Consider the following 16425-nt stretch of genomic DNA (forward strand, 5'->3'; position numbering starts at 1 on the left):
TTAACTGTGGTCTTCAAGGAATCACTGCAATTGCCCAGACTCCTCCTACCTCCTTCATCTAGAGCCCTAGAATACCCTTGTCCTCACCTCTCTTTGTGGTTTGAAGGAATTTATAACACCACAGAAAAATTCCCAAGTGGTTGTTTCCAGCTGCAGAACTTGTTACCCCCAAAGACAGGACATGGCATGACTTTGTTGCAGCACTGATAGCAGATAGAAGGCAGAGAGGGGGCATTCCAGACACAACCTTGTACAATATAATCACCCTCAATTCTGAACAGATGCAAATCTAAACTTCTCTAATGAAAAGGAACATAGTACTCTCTGTGCAACAGGCATGACATCTGCTTGTACCGCATCAGTAAATAAACAGATTTATTTATTTGGTTGTACATTTGGAGCTGGAGCTAGAGATAGTGAATCTAGAATAGGATAGGGATCTGAACAAATGGGAACCTGAGGAAGAGGAACTCCAAATAAAGAAAACAAAGTTTCTCCTAAAGAGACCATTATAACACTTCACAAATATTTTCTGTCACTGACCTGTATTAATTGTTGCTTTACTTTCCACTCCTGCAGAAATATAAAATGAAGGTGGACAAGAATACTGGCCTTATTGAAATGATTATGGATAAACTTGAGGAGAAGGATGAAGGCACTTACACGTTCCAGCTGCAGGATGGAAAAGCAACCAATCAGTCTAGTCTTGTCCTCATTGGTGATGGTAGGCTAATCTGTATTGTGCAGTGGGCTGGCTTTTCACTGTTTTCAACACCAACAGACCTTCCAGTTTTTTTATGTCACAGTTTTGCCTACCTCCTACAGGACAGGGCATGTGTGTGAACTGAAATTTTTAAAGTAATGGGAGAAATGGGACTTATTGCAGAAATGTGAAATACTGCAGCATATTGTGGTTTGCTTTCCTATGGGGGAAATGAAAATTTCCCATATAAAAAGCCCATTCAGCTGGGAACAAGTAGCTGCACCTGTTAGAGCTCAAGCAGCTGCTGACTCTGCTGCCTCTCATTTGCCTTCCTACCAGGAGCTGTATGATTGGGGATTGCACATCATCAGGCAGGACACATAAAACTCCTGATGACTGCAAGCAGCTAGGGAAGTTAAGATAGTCATAATCAGCTTCTGACCCTCTCGAATGTCCAGTGAAAACCTGATCCTGTGGCCAGCTTCTCACTGACATCCAAGGGACAGAGTTAGACTGAACTGTTATGGTGACATTCAGCATTGTACAAATGGCACATGAAGTTTAACCTTGTATTTCTTACTGGTTTTAATTCCTAGTATTCAAGAAGCTACGGGATGAAGCAGATTTCCAGAGCAAAGAGTGGCATAGGAAACAAGGTGATAATAGAATACTTATAAGTTTCACATGTGTGTTAGTCTGTTAAGAGTTTGTTTATAGTTATATACGTTCATTTGAAATACATGGGTTTTGTTGTGTTACGTGGTTACTTCTGAAGCAGAAATAGGAAAAATAAAACCACATTAAAATATAACAGAATTCTTGTCAAGTAAAATACATTTGTCTTTCATTTTGCATTATGAATACCATTGATGTGATCATTAAAAATATACCTGTAATTTCAAACAGGTCCTCATTTCGTGGATAAACTGGGATGGGAAGTTACTGATGAGTGTAACGTGATGTTGAAATGTAAGGTAAGGGGCAAGGAAAACCCTGAGTACAATATTCAGAGTACACCACTCTGGCCTACCATTACCTAGATGGCTGGGAAGGGGCTAAAGAGATGCCCTTTGCTTTTGTACTCCAGCTGCATGTTGGACAGTGACAGAGCCTCCAAAGGTTAATCCTGCTGAGGCAACAGCTCATTGCATGTAACAAAATATGTTGGAAAATAGCTTGAATTTCTTTCTTCAGGTCTATCAGAGAAAGACACCTGAAAACGAATGACAAGTATTTGTCAATCCAGGGACTAATTCATTTTTGGCCTGTTTATGCATGAAGAAATTCCTTGGGCAGTATCAACTCATTCCCTGGTCTCCTTTTCTCTCTGTTTGCATCCCTGTTATTTTCCCTCTTGTCTCTCTCATTTTAAAATGGAGGCCTGCAGTAACTCCCTGCAATCAGGTATTAAAGGTTGCTGTTCTTCTGTGAGAGACCTGAACACACTAAACCATAGAACAAGCTAACCCAAATTACAACACTGAGCTCCCCTGCTCAGATGAAGTGAATAATTGGAATGTGGTTTTCATCCATTTTAGGTGGCTAATATTAAGAAGGAAACACACATTGTGTGGTACAAAGATGACAGGGAGATAATGGTAGATGAAGAACATGACTTTAAGGATGGCGTGTGTACTCTCCTGATATCAGAGGTGAGTGACTGTCTTCACTAGCCTTCAGTTGAAATTACTGGTCAGATGAGTTATATGATCTAATCTGGTACTCCAGCAGAACAATTGAAAAAGGAAGTGGGTTTTAAAAATGGAAAAGCTCATAAGGCGTCTGTGTTTTCACTAAAGCAAATGTCTGTCTGTAACTGCTTGTTCAGATTTTCAGGAAATGATGACAGAAGAGATAATAAGCTTGTCACTTCCTTTGCATGTCAATTTAGCAACAGATTGAGACCACATTTCTATTCTGAATAGCATTTGGAAAGTGCTTGTCACTCAGGCTTTGAGTCACCAAAGGGGTCTGGTTCTTACCCAGCCTTGCAGCAGATTTGGGGTAGGACAAGATCCTGCATCCCAGGACCTCCTGCCAAAGCCCATCCCACCACCCCAGGCAGGAGGAGGGCAGCTGGGGAGCATGGGGCAGCCTCAGGCATCAGGTATCTGCTGGGGACAGGGATGGGATATCAGTTGGGTTCACAAGTAAAACCTATATTTTTCTACAATACTTGTTCTGAAAACTGGTTTTATCGTTGCAATGTTGCAGTTTTCTAAGAAAGATGCTGGCACATATGAAGTCATACTGAAGGATGACAGAGGAAAGGACTCCAGCGAGCTGAAGCTCAAGGACACAGGTCAGAACCTGGCTGTGGTCAGCCACACCAGCAGATACCAGGACTGAAGTGGGTTCAGGGCAATACAGGCATCTGCACATGTTGCCTTCTTGTGGCTTTGGTCCTCATGCATACAATATCATCTGATTAGAAAAACTGAGATTTTTCAGTTCAAATAACATTTGAATACAGCTTATTGCATCTGGATTCTGTATAATTTTGGGAGCATACAGTGATTACCACTAAGCAAAATGACAACAGATTTCCTCAGGGGGCCATCAATAAACTTACAAGTATAGAAAAACATTACAGAACTAGATAATTTAAAAATATTTTTAGTATATTTTGTCAATTACTTAGAGGCCTTTCCACTTACTGTGATTACTATGTTCTTAACATTCCACTCCTATCCATTAGAATATATATAAATGGGTTAGCATTCCAGCTGAACAGTGTCATTTACAAAAAAAACCCAAAAACATTGTCTTGTTCAGCTGCAGCAGTATTCATCAAGAATGCACTTAAATAAAGTCTGAAAACTGTAAAATAACAGGCTACATTTCTGCATTACTCCAATTTCTAATATGCTTGAAAAGGTAGCTTTTTCAAAAACTGGTTTTTCAAACCTTCTGGGGAGAATATTTCAGAGCCAGTACTTGTCCTACTGTTGACTGTGCTTGAACTGCAGACAGAGAGTCTTAGTCTCTGGATTTTATTTCCACAGCTTTTGCAGATCTGATGAATGAAGTATGCAGAAGGATTGGTAAGCACTTAATTCTTTTTCCTAATGAATGACTCATTGTGGAACTCAATGAATGGCTGTATGGCTGCATAAAACCATGTGCTCTTCTTTCAGCTTTATCTGCAACAGACCTGAAAATCCAGAGCACAGCTGAGGGTATCAGACTGTACTCCTATGTTACTTATTATGTAGAAGATTTGAGAGTAGGCTGGGTGCACAAGTAAGTACAAAAGAGCTTTGCAAAACCCAGTGCAATTTTGGTTTCATAGATCCAGAAAGAGCCTGGATATGTGAGAGAGATGAGGCCCAGGTTTCCCCTCCTCTCTCATGAGTCCTTATCTCATATGAGTTTGTTTCAGTCAATTACATTCACAGGAAATCAGCATGAGAGTCAGGTGTGGTAGTTCCAGGGCCTCCTGTTGTTTCTCTCATGAAAGACAGTCCCATGCCACAGGATGCCAGCAGGATGGTGCTGCTTCAGAGCACTTCCCAGCTCCCCAGTGGGAGCTGCATCTTTCTCTGACTCAGTTTTATGGAGTGATGCAAATATAACCCAAGAGACCATCAGGCTTCAAAAGAGGCCAGTATCATGGGTTCAGAGATACCTGCCCTGGAGGTCTGCTTGTCTAGAAGCCACAATTCAGTGGAACTGGGACAAGCAGGCATATCCTCTTAATGCATGGCTTCATTTTTAGGAGGCAAAGCAAATTCCAGCATGTGCCTGGGGCAGTAAAATCCAGACAACCCCTCCTGCAAGCACTACAAACGTAACCAAGACAGACAGAAGAACTGAGATTTTAAAAAAGAATTTGTGTGCCCAGCTCCCCATAAAATTAATGGGAGTTGCACATCCAAATCTATGAGACAGCTTTGAGTTCTCAGCCAGCACAAACAGCTTGCAGTGGAAAACCCAGAGAAGTAAACAAGAGAAGTAAACAACTTAGATCACTTCAAATCCATTATTACTGTTCTTGCTGTTTCACTTCCTGTGGACATGGTAGTAGTTAGTCTGTATGATGGAATCTGAATTACTGATCTCTCAATAAAACTCACGTAAATGAGGCACAGAATACCCAGGATGTGCTGTACCTGGCTTGCTGTAATTATTGACACTGATGTTAACCAGCACCCTGACAGAGAAATGCAAGCCATTTGAGGCCCTCTTGTTTCTTGGCACCAATTTTGACCTGGTATCATCCAAAGTCCCAAGTATTTCAAATAAGTGCAAGAGAATATGAAGTATTGTGGGCTTTTTTTCCCCCTCTCTCTTTCTCTCTTTTCTCCATTTCATTTTTAGAAACTTGTTTCATCTTGAAGCATGTCAAATTAATCTAGAAAAAAATTTTTTCTTCCTCTCCAGTGCATTCAAAGTTATCAGTTTAAAGATAACAAGGAAATGAGTAGCTTATTTGGCAAATATCTTTTGCCTCATTATTAACTGCTTAGCTAGAAAGCTAAGAAATTGATTTTGGGGGGTGAGGGAGGAGGCTGTTGGGTTTTTTGGGTTTTGACATGCTTATGTCAAAGTGTGTTTAAATTCCAAACATAGCAGAGCATCAGAAATCATTCAAATTGGGCAAACACCATTTCTGACAAAAGTGGGGTTTTTTTTGTAGATACAGCCCTGTATACTTTTGTTTTGCCCAAGCAGAAATAAACCTATGCTAAAAAGAGAATAGCAACATTTTTGAATGCCTGGGCTACCCTTCAGTGATCTGGTTTTTAGACTGGTACAGCTTTTCTATGGCTCAGGTCATAGACTGAGATGCATAATTCTTCCGCAAGCTCTGAGGATAGCTGGACCTTGAACAGGGAAAGGCTGTCACACCAATTCTGCCCAGCTGGCTCATAATTCTAGCAAGGGTTTGACTTCAAAGGTTTCAGAATATGGTGGCATACCATAGCATCTTGGAAATCATTTAGTAACTCCAGATGTGCTCAGTGACTCAACACAAGCAAACCTTTTTTATACTCCGGTAAAACCAAAAGGTAACATTGGTTTGAACTTTTCAGTGATACCCAGATTAAGTTCACAGACCGGATGAGGACCGGTGTCACCGGGGAGCAGATCTGGTTGCAGATCAATGAGCCCACTCCACAGGACAAAGGCAGATACATAATGGAACTCTTTGATGGCAACACAACGCACAAAAAGGCCGTGGATCTTTCTGGACAAGGTAGGCCATTCCCTCTGCTAACATCCTCGCCGTGTGGACAGTGTGCTGTGGCAGCGTGGGAGCACTACAGCAGCATCTTGCCACAGACCTGTCACCCTGTGGGGTCTGTGTGTGCACCCACCAGTCTGGCATTCTTTGTAGGGACTGTGTCAAGAAGCCTGACAGAGTTAAGAAGCATTTTTGGACAACACTCTCGGGCACACAATGTAGCTCTTGGGATGGTGCTGTGCGGGATTGGGAGTTGGACTTGGTGATCCTTGTGGGATCCTTCCGATTCAGCTTACTCTGTGTTTATGTGATTTGCTCTCCCCAGACCATGCCATTTTTTCCCCCAACCTGTGCTCTCAAATAATAAAATACAAACTGCTTTTTCCTATTCCAAATACCCACTTACAGTCTGCCTACTGAGACGCCAGCCCAGTTTCTGAGCTATTTTACTAAACCCCTTGTGTTCCTGGCATTGACTGGCAGTTTTAAATATGAGTTGTAGCACTGAATGCCTTCTATGTGTCTCTTTTCCAAGGAATATTTCCAGGAGGAAGTGAGGGACGAGTTTGTTCTGATACTTTCCTACCCCATTTCTTTGATGGGTGTAATAAAACTCATAATTTTTCAGAGATGCCAAGGCCTCTCATCAGCATGAGGAAGGACTGTTAGAGGAAAAATTTGGATTGACTGTTGGAAGCTTTTACTCTGAGAGACCTCTCAGATCCCAAAGAACAGATTAATTCCTTCCAAACTGCTCTTTCCATTCCCAGCCATTCCCATCCCTAAAGCTTCACTTTTTGTTTGCAAAAGCTCTGTGTAAGGGCGATAACATTTTAATCATCTCCATGCTGCTCCTTCTGTACTCTATCTCCACTTTCTAGGAAAAGACATTTCTTCTTCCCTTTCAAAGCAGGAGAAGTTGACCTCCCCCATGATGGCAGCTTAGTCTGAATTTACAAAGTAGACAACAATTTGTTGTTCACTTTTCTCATTGCCATCAGTGTGATGCTTCAAGCAGACGTGAAAAATCCTTGTAAAATCATCTATCTTGTATTCCATAACCGCTGGTCTCTGAAGTGGGTGTGTGCAAGACGACCCAGTGTGCTTCACTGGGGCGGCAGCGAGAATATACGAGACCCTCACTTGTATACGTCTACACAATCTATAAATAAATTTACAGACAGGGAGTGCATGCTCAAAATAATTTTATATAGGGATGTACAATATAAAAAGTTTGGAAGGTCACTGCCATAATCCCTCATTTAGGTGATATATTGTGCATTTCTTCCTCTCTTTTGTGAAATTACTTCAGCCTACTACTTTCTTGCCCTCTGTCTTAATGCCTGACTTCTGGAAGAAAAAAGTGTGTTTATGCATTCTGCCATATACCAGATGGCCTTTATCAGTCAAACCATTCAGCATTTTAGTGTTTGTACAGTACACATGCATGCATTTTAAATTTATTACATCTACGTTTTAAATTTATTTATTAAATTTAACTTGTTTGATTATTTATCTCTAAATGTACTTTTTTCCTCTTCACAAAGCCTTTGATGAAGCCTTTGCTGAGTTCCAGAGACTAAAGTAAGTATTATGCCACCTAAATACAGTAATGGCAGCCATAAAATAATAACAGTATTTGTTTGTTTTGTGCTGGAGATAACTTTATCTTACGAAACAAGTCCTAGTCATACAGAAGCCCGTAGGAGTTTTGCATGTGACTTCTTTAGTGCAACTCTTATATAACAGGTAGCAAAGAAAAAGCTGTATTGCCAAGCAATGAGAGATTTTCCTTAATGGATTAAAGCAGTTAAAAAGATAATCTATTTTTCAATCACTCTAAGTAAACCTTAACTGAAATTGGACTTTCCCTTTGTTTCTTTCAACTCCAGGCAAGCTGCAATTGCAGAGAAAAGTAAGTAGGCCTTCTTTGACAGTGATTGCAAGAAACTGTTTATGAAGCTTTTCTTCCTCTCCAGGAAGGTTGTGTGTGTTGGGAAAAAGAGGGCATGTAAACATGTTTATATGCATGTGCTCATCCTAAAACAAGTTTGTCCTTACACCAAGGAGAAGTAAGCGACCCTTTGTTGATTTAACATTGGTGCACTTTGCAGCTAATCATATTATTTTTATGAGTTAGGTTGATTTTTCTCATCTAAGCTCCTGTTCTCAGTATCAGTTAGCCTTCTTTAAAAATAAACTTTATTGCTGGGATCTCTCATGCATATTCTCTGCACAAAAGTCTCTTTGTTTTCAAAGATCGAGAAAATAATTTGGCTAGTTTTGAATGCTCTAAAATGTCAAATGGCTCTGCATTACTTACAGAAATGTAAGAAAGCAACAGTAGCTTTTGAATTGCTTGGAATCTCCTCACACTTTTGCCTGTATGTCAATTCCAACAGAGCAACTAAAACAGAAGTATATAATAAATACTTAAGGAGTAAGCTATTAGCCTTCAGTTTGAATTATTAGACTTATTATCCTCCCTACTTACAGAAGAAGCCATGGAAAAATGAATTGTTCAAATTAATTTCATATTACTTTCAGACCTGCATAAAAATGAGGGCAGAACTGGCATTTGACAAGTTATTTGAGAAAAATGCATAGAGAGATAGAGCAGGGCTTGGATACGAAGCACTGTTCGCAGTGACCCCCACAAGTCCCGGCTGAGAGAGCGCAAAGGGGTCAGCGATTGCCCTGACCTTTAATTTCTGACCCTGGACTATCCACAAGGCACTGGCATGTTAACTGTCACAGCACAGTGCCTTTCCTGGTCTCACAAGGCTGTTATCTCCGTGCTCCAGAGCACATCTTTTACAGAGCACACTGGAGGGGAACATTCTGTACAGTCATTTCCTTCCTCTGCCAGGCTCCACCCAGACATGTAACGAACAAAATCTGTATTCCAGGATAAGTGCGCTAAAGCCTGCATGTGACTGGCTTATTTGTGTTTGTCTAAGATTTCTATGGGACTCTTGAGTTTAAAGCTGGATCAATCAGGTACCAGTCTCATTTACACACAGACACACACAAGTGGTGGAACTTCATTGTTGCCACTGAGACTGAAGTCTGTCTTTGTATCTAGACTTAAAGCTAATCTCCAGCACTTTACCAGGTGTCATTCATTTCCCTTTGGACACCCAACGTTTTTAGTTTACTGCAGTAAAAATTTTGAGCACCAGATCTCAAAAACATAAATCATTTTTGTGCACTCAGAATTAAAACTGAATTGATATCAAAGTCTGCAGGACACTGCATGTGTACTTTAATTCCTCTCTGTAAGTGATTGACACCAACTATTAACACATCTTTTGCTGTGAATTCAACATTTTTTAAAGTCCAAATGGTGTGCTAAAAATGCTGGATAGTTCTCTGCTAGCACAGATATCAGAGACAAGTTGTACATAAATAAGACAAAAGGAAAGAACTAGAAGAGAAACAGAATTCAGCACACAGTTGATTTTGAGACACTAAAAAAAATTAATCTTCTTTATTTCCAGATCGTGCACGGGTACTTGGAGGTTTGCCCGATGTTGTCACCATCCAGGAGGGCAAGGTACAGTAAATTAACTGAAGCTTTACACAGCATCCCAACAGCTTGAATGCCTTTCAATGATGGGAAAACATTCACCCTTTTTTTTCAAGATGCCATCTTTAAAATCTGCTACATTATTTATTCATCCCCTGCCTTCTGTACATAATTCAATGGACTTGCACAGATGGGTTTATGTATTCAGGGCAGTGTCGTTTCTTAAGAACTAGATAAAAGTGAGATGACAATGTGAATTGGGACTAAAACTCCTTTATATAACCAGCTCTTTAAAAATTCATGCACAGGTTTCACAGTTAGATTTTTTCTTGTATCAGGAAAGCATCAGGAAAGTTTAACTCTTGTTTTCACATGGGAGCCAGTCATTCTATGCCTTCTGCAGTTAAGCTCTTTACAATGTGGCATGGTAACACACCTGTAGAGGTTGGCTTTTAAATGGTGTAAAAGAAGTAAACCACAATAACTCAATTCTTGTCCAGACAATAGGAGAAAAAAATCTCTATTTCCTCAGGGTAAAGGAGAAAGAAGTCAAAATAAGTCACTGATGTTATAGTGGATTATATTAGGAGAGTTTAGCTGAAAGATTATGGTAAGGCACTCCCAGAGGAACATTGATGCTTGAGCACAGAACAGATGACCCAGAAACTGAGTTCTCAGTCTCACAACTTTTTCCCAGCACACTGCTTCTACAACTTGCTGTTTAATAGTATTGAGACCAAGAAGCACCTGCTCTTCACCTCCTGCTGCTCTGCCACAAGCTAGTTCCTCTTCACAGTGTGTTCAAACAGTGAAATAGGGCATGTGAATGTCACTGAAAACCTGTAACGTGACAACTACAGTAAGGCAGCTCCCTGGTATTTCTGGCTTTATCTGTCAGTAGGTCAGCTGGGTTAACAGAATTTGATTATAAGCTCAGCAGAAGTGTTAAGAATCTAAAATCTTATTCTGAAACGCTTAACAACGTGAGATATAGCAGACAAGATAGCAGACCGCAGCAGTTCTGGGAAAATCAAGTATGTTGACATTACAAAATAAAATTCTTTAACAGATTTAGCAGTTTGAGAAATGCTGTAAAGTAAGAAGCGCTCATGTGAACATTGTAACTGTAGACAGAAGACACAAAGGAACAGAATGAATTAGCAGATTCTCAGCTAATCAGTGCTTGGAGGTGAGATTCTCATGATGCTTTGGCAGGGTGTAAACTTGGGTGTAAACTTTTACCAGTTTTAAGCTTTCAGACAAAAGAGAGTTGATATGAAATTGTGTATGAGTTCACTGACACAAAATGTGCAGTGTTTATAAAACGAGTTTGTAAAAATGAGTTGCAAAATCTTACCCAGACAAATGTTGTCCTTGACAGCAAGGACATTTGTAACGTTTGAATACGTGGCTGAAATACTCCCAGAACTCGAGACAAATATCCTTGACCTTACGTTTCTTGATTCTGTAGAGGATTGTTTTGAGTAGGACAGAGAGTGATCAGGGAAAACAGAGCTGTTTTGGGTGGTGTTGGCTCATCTGTCTGTTGTTTGCATATATGCTGGAGAGAGAAGAATGCAATTCTCTGTTGTGTAACTCATGCAAATTGCACAATCATTGAGGATTTTGTAAAACAGCAAATGAGGTAGCAGAGGTCTGGCAAGCTTTGATTGTGAGTTCTAGTGCCACCATAACCACAAACCTATATGAACAGATTGGTATCCCAAGATTGAACTGCCAAGCACATGCTTATCTCAAATTTAAAGTTAACCTTGTGATTGTGATGCCATTTATTAGCTTTTTACATGTGAGCTGAAGGGTATGGCTGAGAAGCAATGAACCAGTGTTTACCAAGTGTTAATCAAATAGCATTCCAGATGGCCTAAGAGGCTTCCACTGATAGACATAAATGCTCCTCAGCAGTATGTTATAATTGGAAAAGGCTAAGTGTCAGTTCACATTAGGGAGGACTCCGACCTGACAGAGGATGCCAGCATAAGTTTTGTGTCCAGCCAGGCAACTTAACCTAAGTGGCTGTTTTAATGAAGGCCTGTAAATGAGTGAAGAGGCTTAGGATTCTGAGGCACTTTCAGACATAGAAGCAACATGCTTCTATGCATAGAACATGCATAGAAGCAACATCCTTCTTCCCACCAACTCACTATCCTACCCTTCTGCCAGGGGTGCAGATCCTCACAGATAGGCTGGAGGAAGGGAGCAGATTTCCTTAACTGAGCTGCTTCAGTCCACTCCCCAAACCATCCACGATTGTGATGCTGTGCTAATATGAAAGAAGAATGGCAATACTTTAAATACAAGGACACGCTTCTCTCTGCCACCTCTACTACCCTGCCCATGATAATCTGCAGTAAAAGGCAGAAGAGGTAGTGAGGGGCACAAAGGGTCTGGACTTGCAGCTGCTGGTTGCTTCAAGTGGACATGCCTCAGTGCCCTGGGCCCAGGAGAACAAGGCACACTTTTTTACCATAATGATATCAGGTTGAACACAGTATTATAATCAAGGGTTTCACTGAGTGATAAATATATACATGAGCAAAGGAAATTCTTGTCCAAAGAACAGAAATCTGAAACAGGTGCAGTCACAGTGAGCAATTGTTTCTCCTTGGCTATGGAATTACTTTTCAGAAAACCAAGATCTCACCATCTACATAGTGAGTTATAAGACACATCTCTGCACATTAGTAGCTGGAAAATAAACAGAAAGTGTTGGAACAGCAAGAGAATCGCTCATATCAAACAGGACCTAGTGATGCAATGTTAATGGAAATGTAGCTATTTTAAGGAATTATTTAGAAGAATAAAAGAATCATCACTGCTGCTTGAATCTCTTTGAATTATGGAGTATGACAGCATTCAAACACCCCAGCTTTGAATGATGCCACTGATGGAGCTGCGTGGACATGGACATCAGCTCATTAGCACTGTGGTGGAGTGGCAGCTGGAGCCACTTGGTGCTGAGCTCTTGCTTGCCTGAGAATCAGAAGACCATAATGAAATATTGAGCACCTGACAGGGTCCCTATACATTGCCTGGCTAAGGCTGAGGGCATGTTTGTTTCCAGAGTGATAAGGAAGAGGGGGAAAGAAACATAAAACCTCATTTCCCACTTGTTTTTCAAAAAGATGGACTGATATGGCAACCAAAACCCCACTCACACTAGTGGGCTACAGGAGAAGGGAGTCAACAGCCCCACGTGGTCACCAGCTGTAGGTGCTGCAGGAAATCAGATAGAGGCCATTTCCACCATGCCATAACCACCTCTCCCTTGGAATCTGCCCTCCTTCAGTACCAAGAATTACATGTTGCTGATAGAGGAAAGACTTCCCCTTTCCTTTTGCTCTCATTTTGGTCCTCAGGTTGGGCACATGGGGATTTTTATTTTGTTCTCAGAGATTCAAACACCTCTCACTTTTTATAGAGCTATCAATTTTTCTGTCCATTCATTTCAAAAGCCTTCCAGGCATCTCTCTTCTGTCCATCTTCCACTATCACACTACTGGATAAGAAGCAGTGAGTTGGAAGGAAGGCTGGAAGGGGTACTTGATTCCAGTCAAGTGAAATCTTGTCTACTCCTAATTTATCACTTAGTTCATTCCTACTGAAGCAGCCAAGATAATTTTCTTTGCAGTAGAAGTTCTTCAATTCCCAGTCCAGTTAGATTCCCCTTTAAATGACATATATATAAAAATAAATTCCTTCCTAAATACAGCTCCAGAGAAAGGCCTATGTACCAATGAATTGTCATGTGAACTTTTTTCACATTTGAGTCTCATTGTGATGCAAATATTTTTGAGAAGACTGCCATAGCACTGTTACTGGAGGAGGGGATCCTTTACATGTATCAATATCTCCCAAAAATGAATTAGCTGACAAGAAAAAAAGGAGGCCTGTACAAAGAGACACACCAGCCCACTGAAGGTACAAGAAGCTGCCAGTGACCTCTCCAACAAGATGATTCTCTAACAGTGAAGATACTTCCTACAGGCTGATGGGACTGAATTCAGTCCTTAGGAAAATCAAAGGGAAATTCTTACAAAAACACTAAAGAATGAGTAAAGCCTGTCTTGATTTCAGTTAAAAATAGTTTTACAGTCATGCATAAAACACCTCAAGTCTGTTAGAAGAGCTGTCAGGGCACAGTTTAAAAGGATCCCAAATTAAACAAAGTATTCCAGGGTCACTTTGTTCTTAGTTATCTATAAAGGCAGACACACTTTCTTTACTTATGGGAGATAATATATATATATATAGTGAGCTAATGTGAACAAAATCATCTGACAGTTCATTAAAATCTCATTTCAGGTCTAACACACAAATGCAGATAATATCTAATTTTATATTAAAAAATATGCATGGAGAAACCTCTGCTAATGATTATGACAGTAGAGAAGAAGGTCCATAAAATATTGAAAGGTTTTAATGGCATTTTTTAATTAACTGAGTTCCTTCTTTTCCTTTGTGATAGAGAAGAGTGACATAAATTATTGATTACTGATGATGGTATGCATCCCTTTACTAAAAGCAGGAAACTAAATGGGAAGCTGGAATATTTGGAGAGTCAGGCATCAAAAAACACAGCAAATTTACTGACTCATAATTCCTTTGTACTTTTTCTGTAGGCACTTAATCTTTCATGCACTGTCTGGGGAGATCCCACCCCAGAGGTCTCCTGGCTGAAGAATGAAAAGTCATTTGTATCAGATGCCAATTGCATCCTGAAGTTTGAATCTGGAAAAAACGTCAGCTTTTCCATTTCTACTGTGTCCACACAAGACTCTGGGAAGTACAGCATTGTGGTGAAGAACAAGTACGGTACAGAGACCAGCGACGTCACCGTAAGTGTCTACATACCTGAGGAGGAGAGAGAGTCTGAGCAAGAGAAAAAGCAGTAGTGTAAAATGAAAGCTTGAATTTAAGTCTAGAAGGCAGAAGTACAGAGGAGATTTTGGATGTTAGGCTGATATAATCCATGTGTGTAAATGGCTTTCTGCTTTAGCAGGCAGCCTTGGATTTTTCCATTCACTTCACATTTGCTTCTAATACACTTATTCATGCCAGGGAAAACAGGGCCTTTCCTGAATGTTTTCTTAGTGCTAACTTCACAGAAACTAACTGTAGCATTTTAAGCAAGGCCAAGTGCATGCTGTCTGTGAGCACATGCCCACCATTTCACCCTCTTCCTGGAGCATCTGGAAGGAAGGGGTCAAGAATTGTTCCGTGGAAGCAACTAATGAGGTAGATGGAAAGATCAAAAATGGTCAGGGCGTACTTGAGCAGCAGTTAGGATTTGTTCCAGCTTTAGTAAGGCAGCATAAATGGAACGTGTTAGATCACAGAGAAATGAGTGCTGGCTTTCGTCTGTGTTAAGGCCCCTTTGTATTGCTGTGTTAATTTAGTGAGGCCTTAATATGGGTGTCATTTACAGCCCTAAATATTGTTTAATCTGCCCAAACAGGGTAACAGTACTGTAACATAAATGAAAATAAGGCTTAGGAGGCCAGGATAATAATAATAATATGTGTGTGTCTGTTTAAGTGTATGAACTCTGCTCCGTGTTCACAAATAAACTGAATTCACTTCTTTCCTTCAATCACAAGCTTGTTTCACTGTGTCTTGTTTTATTACTCACAGCTCATGTAGTTGTGCACAATATCTTACTGTCTTAATGCCTTCGCCACTGTAATTACCTCCAGCTTCCCTTTAGATCCCTGTTAATCTTCACTTTGCTGTTTGCAACAAAACCACAATGGAATCTCTTCACCTCTCTGTCCAGACCTTCACTGCTTCACACCTTAAGTCAAAAAGGTATTTTTGTAAATCCTGTCACAGGAATAATCCTATGTTTTTCAATGCACCTGGGCATGAATTGTGATTTAAGGGTGATATGTAAGTATTTTGTTAGATAGAAAAATCAATATCTGTTACCAAAAAAAAGTTCAGATTATCTAGTCACAGCAGCCAAGTAAAACAGACAAAACAATAAGGCTTAATTTTTAAATTTCAAAATATAGTCATTACAAGATCTGTAATTTGAGATAGAGCAAGCTTCCTGAGTTTGAAGGACTAATGCAAAACTATGTTACAATTTTGCTTAGTAGGACATGAAGCCAATTCAAGGATGATATGCAGGTCGCTTCATCTTTGTCCCGTGACAGACAACATAACAACAGAGTCACAGCTCTTCCATTCTCCACAGTGCAAACAAGAATATCACCTGCTCTTTGCAATAACTGATGTTTATTACTCAGTATTATTTTTAGTAACTATTGCATTTTGACATCAGTTTATTTCAATTGCTTTATTTGCAAAAATCTGTCCTGCCTCCCTCCTTTTGGCAGAACAGCCAGGGAATGTAAGTGGGTCAGGTAACATGCTGGATTCTACTTTACTTTGCTTTGGCAGATGTATGTGTCCCTGAAAGTTAGGGTAATAAGTTGCTTCAAAAGGGATCACTTCCAGGGATTCAGCTATGGGGATTTCAGGCTGAATCTGTGATGCATCCCCATGCCTCGCTTGTGCACGTTTTGTTCTTGCTTTGCTTCAGGTGATTGTGATGCCTGTGTCAGGGCAGACTGACACAGTCCAAGAACACAATCAAAATAATAAAACTGTATCTAAAAAGAAAAAAACAATGACGGCAAGCAAGCAGAAGGAAGGGGGAAAGAAAGGTAAGAGTGCCTTCACTGTTACTCTTCTGTTCTAATGAAAAAATTGTTAAATTGTTATGGATTTAATTGTCTGTGCCAATCAATATTTCATAGGTCCCAATCAATCAAGTTTACAGTACATATGCTCTTAATCAACAACAGATGCAAAGTATGAATTACCAGGTTAGGCCTAAGTGAAAGAGACTTAAATCAATATTTTCAAACCGCCTTTTCTACTTCCACTGCAAGTTGTCATCTTGACTAACCTGGCTGATGGAAGTTTTTAAAACCATAATAAATACTTCTACATTTCTGAATACAGAGGAAAGACTTTGTA

General features: G+C 40.1%; 1 protein-coding gene across 3 annotated transcripts in view; it reads left to right on the plus strand.

Annotated features, from left to right (window-relative positions):
- The window catches only part of MYOM1 (myomesin 1), a 75220-nt gene that overhangs the window by 54277 nt on the left and 4518 nt on the right, over window positions 1-16425 (plus strand). For 2 of the 3 annotated variants that reach the window (XM_041477575.1, XM_041477576.1), the window contains 13 exons: window positions 580-724; window positions 1300-1359; window positions 1610-1677; window positions 2242-2355; window positions 2918-3005; window positions 3709-3747; window positions 3841-3946; window positions 5740-5903; window positions 7439-7475; window positions 7784-7806; window positions 9392-9447; window positions 14061-14276; window positions 15986-16109. In XM_041477575.1, coding sequence (XP_041333509.1) covers window positions 580-724; window positions 1300-1359; window positions 1610-1677; window positions 2242-2355; window positions 2918-3005; window positions 3709-3747; window positions 3841-3946; window positions 5740-5903; window positions 7439-7475; window positions 7784-7806; window positions 9392-9447; window positions 14061-14276; window positions 15986-16109 — 1240 coding nt within the window. Of the gene's footprint in view, window positions 1-579; window positions 725-1299; window positions 1360-1609; window positions 1678-2241; window positions 2356-2917; window positions 3006-3708; window positions 3748-3840; window positions 3947-5739; window positions 5904-7438; window positions 7476-7783; window positions 7807-9391; window positions 9448-14060; window positions 15038-15985; window positions 16110-16425 lie in introns of those variants that run through there. The other variant, XM_041477577.1, reaches the window with a different exon arrangement.

The sequence above is a fragment of the Pyrgilauda ruficollis genome, unplaced genomic scaffold (genome assembly GCF_017590135.1).
Source record: "Pyrgilauda ruficollis isolate IOZ18807 unplaced genomic scaffold, ASM1759013v1 scaffold41, whole genome shotgun sequence".
Lineage (NCBI taxonomy): Eukaryota > Metazoa > Chordata > Aves > Passeriformes > Passeridae > Pyrgilauda > Pyrgilauda ruficollis.